Here is a 1,298-nt window from a genome sequence, read left to right as displayed (position 1 = left end):
CTCTCGAAACACCCACACCCAACCCACACCCCACACCCCACACCCTTCCCACACCCCACGCCCTTCCCACACCCAACCCACACACCCTTCCCACACCCCACTTAACCTTCCCAGACCGTCATCAACACCCCCACGACTATCCCACTCCTCGCCCAACACGACGCCTCCGACACCCACTCACCTTGAAGACGTTTCTGATGTTACTTGGTCGATCGGAGACGAGGCTGCCCCTACGACGTGGGATCTCGTCACTCCTCGCCCTCAACACGAAGCCTCCGCGCCCATCATCTACCTGCGGGCGTGGGGGAAAAGAGCTTAGTGAGGGTGAGGGAAAATAAAGCAAATGACCAAAACTGGGAGGAGAAAGGAGTGGGAAGGGAGGGGGAAAGGGTGGAGGGAGGGAAAAAAGGGAGGGAGGGGGAGAAGAGGGGAGGGGAACGAGGGGGGAAGGGAGGAGAAAGGGAGGGAGGGAGGGAAAAGAGGAGGGGAGAGGGGAAGAGGAGGAGAAAGGGAGGGAGGAAGAGGGGAGAAGGAGGCGGGAAGGAGGAAAGAAGGAATGTAGGGAAGGGGAACAAGGGGGAGGGTGAAGAAAGGGGGAGAGGGGAAGAAGGGGAGAGGGGAAAGAAAAAGGGGAGGGAGAAGAAGTGGGAATGAAGGAGAAGGGAGGAAAAAGGAGGAAAAGGGGGAGGGTGTAGAGCGGGAAGGAAGATGAAAGTGGGGAGAAAGTAAGTGGGGGAATGAAGGGAGAAGGGAGAAAAGAGAGGGAGAAGGGAGGAAAAGGGGGGAGAATAGGTAGAAGAGGGGGAGGGGAAAGAGGGGAAGAGAGGAAGTGGGAGGAAGTAAATGGGGAAAGGGTGAAAGGGGGGAGGAAGGAAGGAAGAAGAGGGAGGAAGTTAAAAGAAGGAAGACGAAAGGGAAGTGGGAAAAAGAGGAGAAATAGAGACACGGCAAGGAAATCGTAGGAAAAGGGAAGGAAGGAGAAGGAGAAAATGAATAAAAGAAATAAATAATGAACGAAAATATTGGGAAAAAATTAATAAAAACGAAAAGGAGGAAAGCACAGAAAAGGAAAAAAAGGAGATAAGTGATAAATGGGGAAAGTAAAGATAATGGAAAAGGGTTACGTCGAAAAAAAAAAAAATCTCTCATAATGGTTTGTCTTGCCGAATACAACATTAAAGAGTGTTAACTTTAAAGAAAGTGGAAAAGCCAACTAAGAGTCATGAAGTGTATTTTTTTAGAGAAAAAAATATGAACATTCTATCTTTGGACATATAAAGAGGTACGGCATCTATTCT

At 49.8% G+C, this 1,298-nt stretch overlaps 1 protein-coding gene across 1 annotated transcript in view; it reads right to left on the bottom strand.

Annotated features, from left to right (window-relative positions):
• Positions 1 to 1,298, bottom strand: part of LOC119588312 (junctophilin-1-like) — a gene marked incomplete in the record, with an annotated part of 23,032 nt that overhangs the window by 16,458 nt on the left and 5,276 nt on the right. Inside the window, 1 exon segment of the mRNA XM_037937003.1 lies at positions 182 to 292. Coding sequence (XP_037792931.1) covers positions 182 to 292 — 111 coding nt within the window.

The sequence above is a fragment of the Penaeus monodon genome, chromosome 23, assembly GCF_015228065.2.
Source record: "Penaeus monodon isolate SGIC_2016 chromosome 23, NSTDA_Pmon_1, whole genome shotgun sequence".
NCBI classification, from domain to species: domain Eukaryota; kingdom Metazoa; phylum Arthropoda; class Malacostraca; order Decapoda; family Penaeidae; genus Penaeus; species Penaeus monodon.
This window is presented reverse-complemented; position numbering and strand designations above follow the sequence as displayed.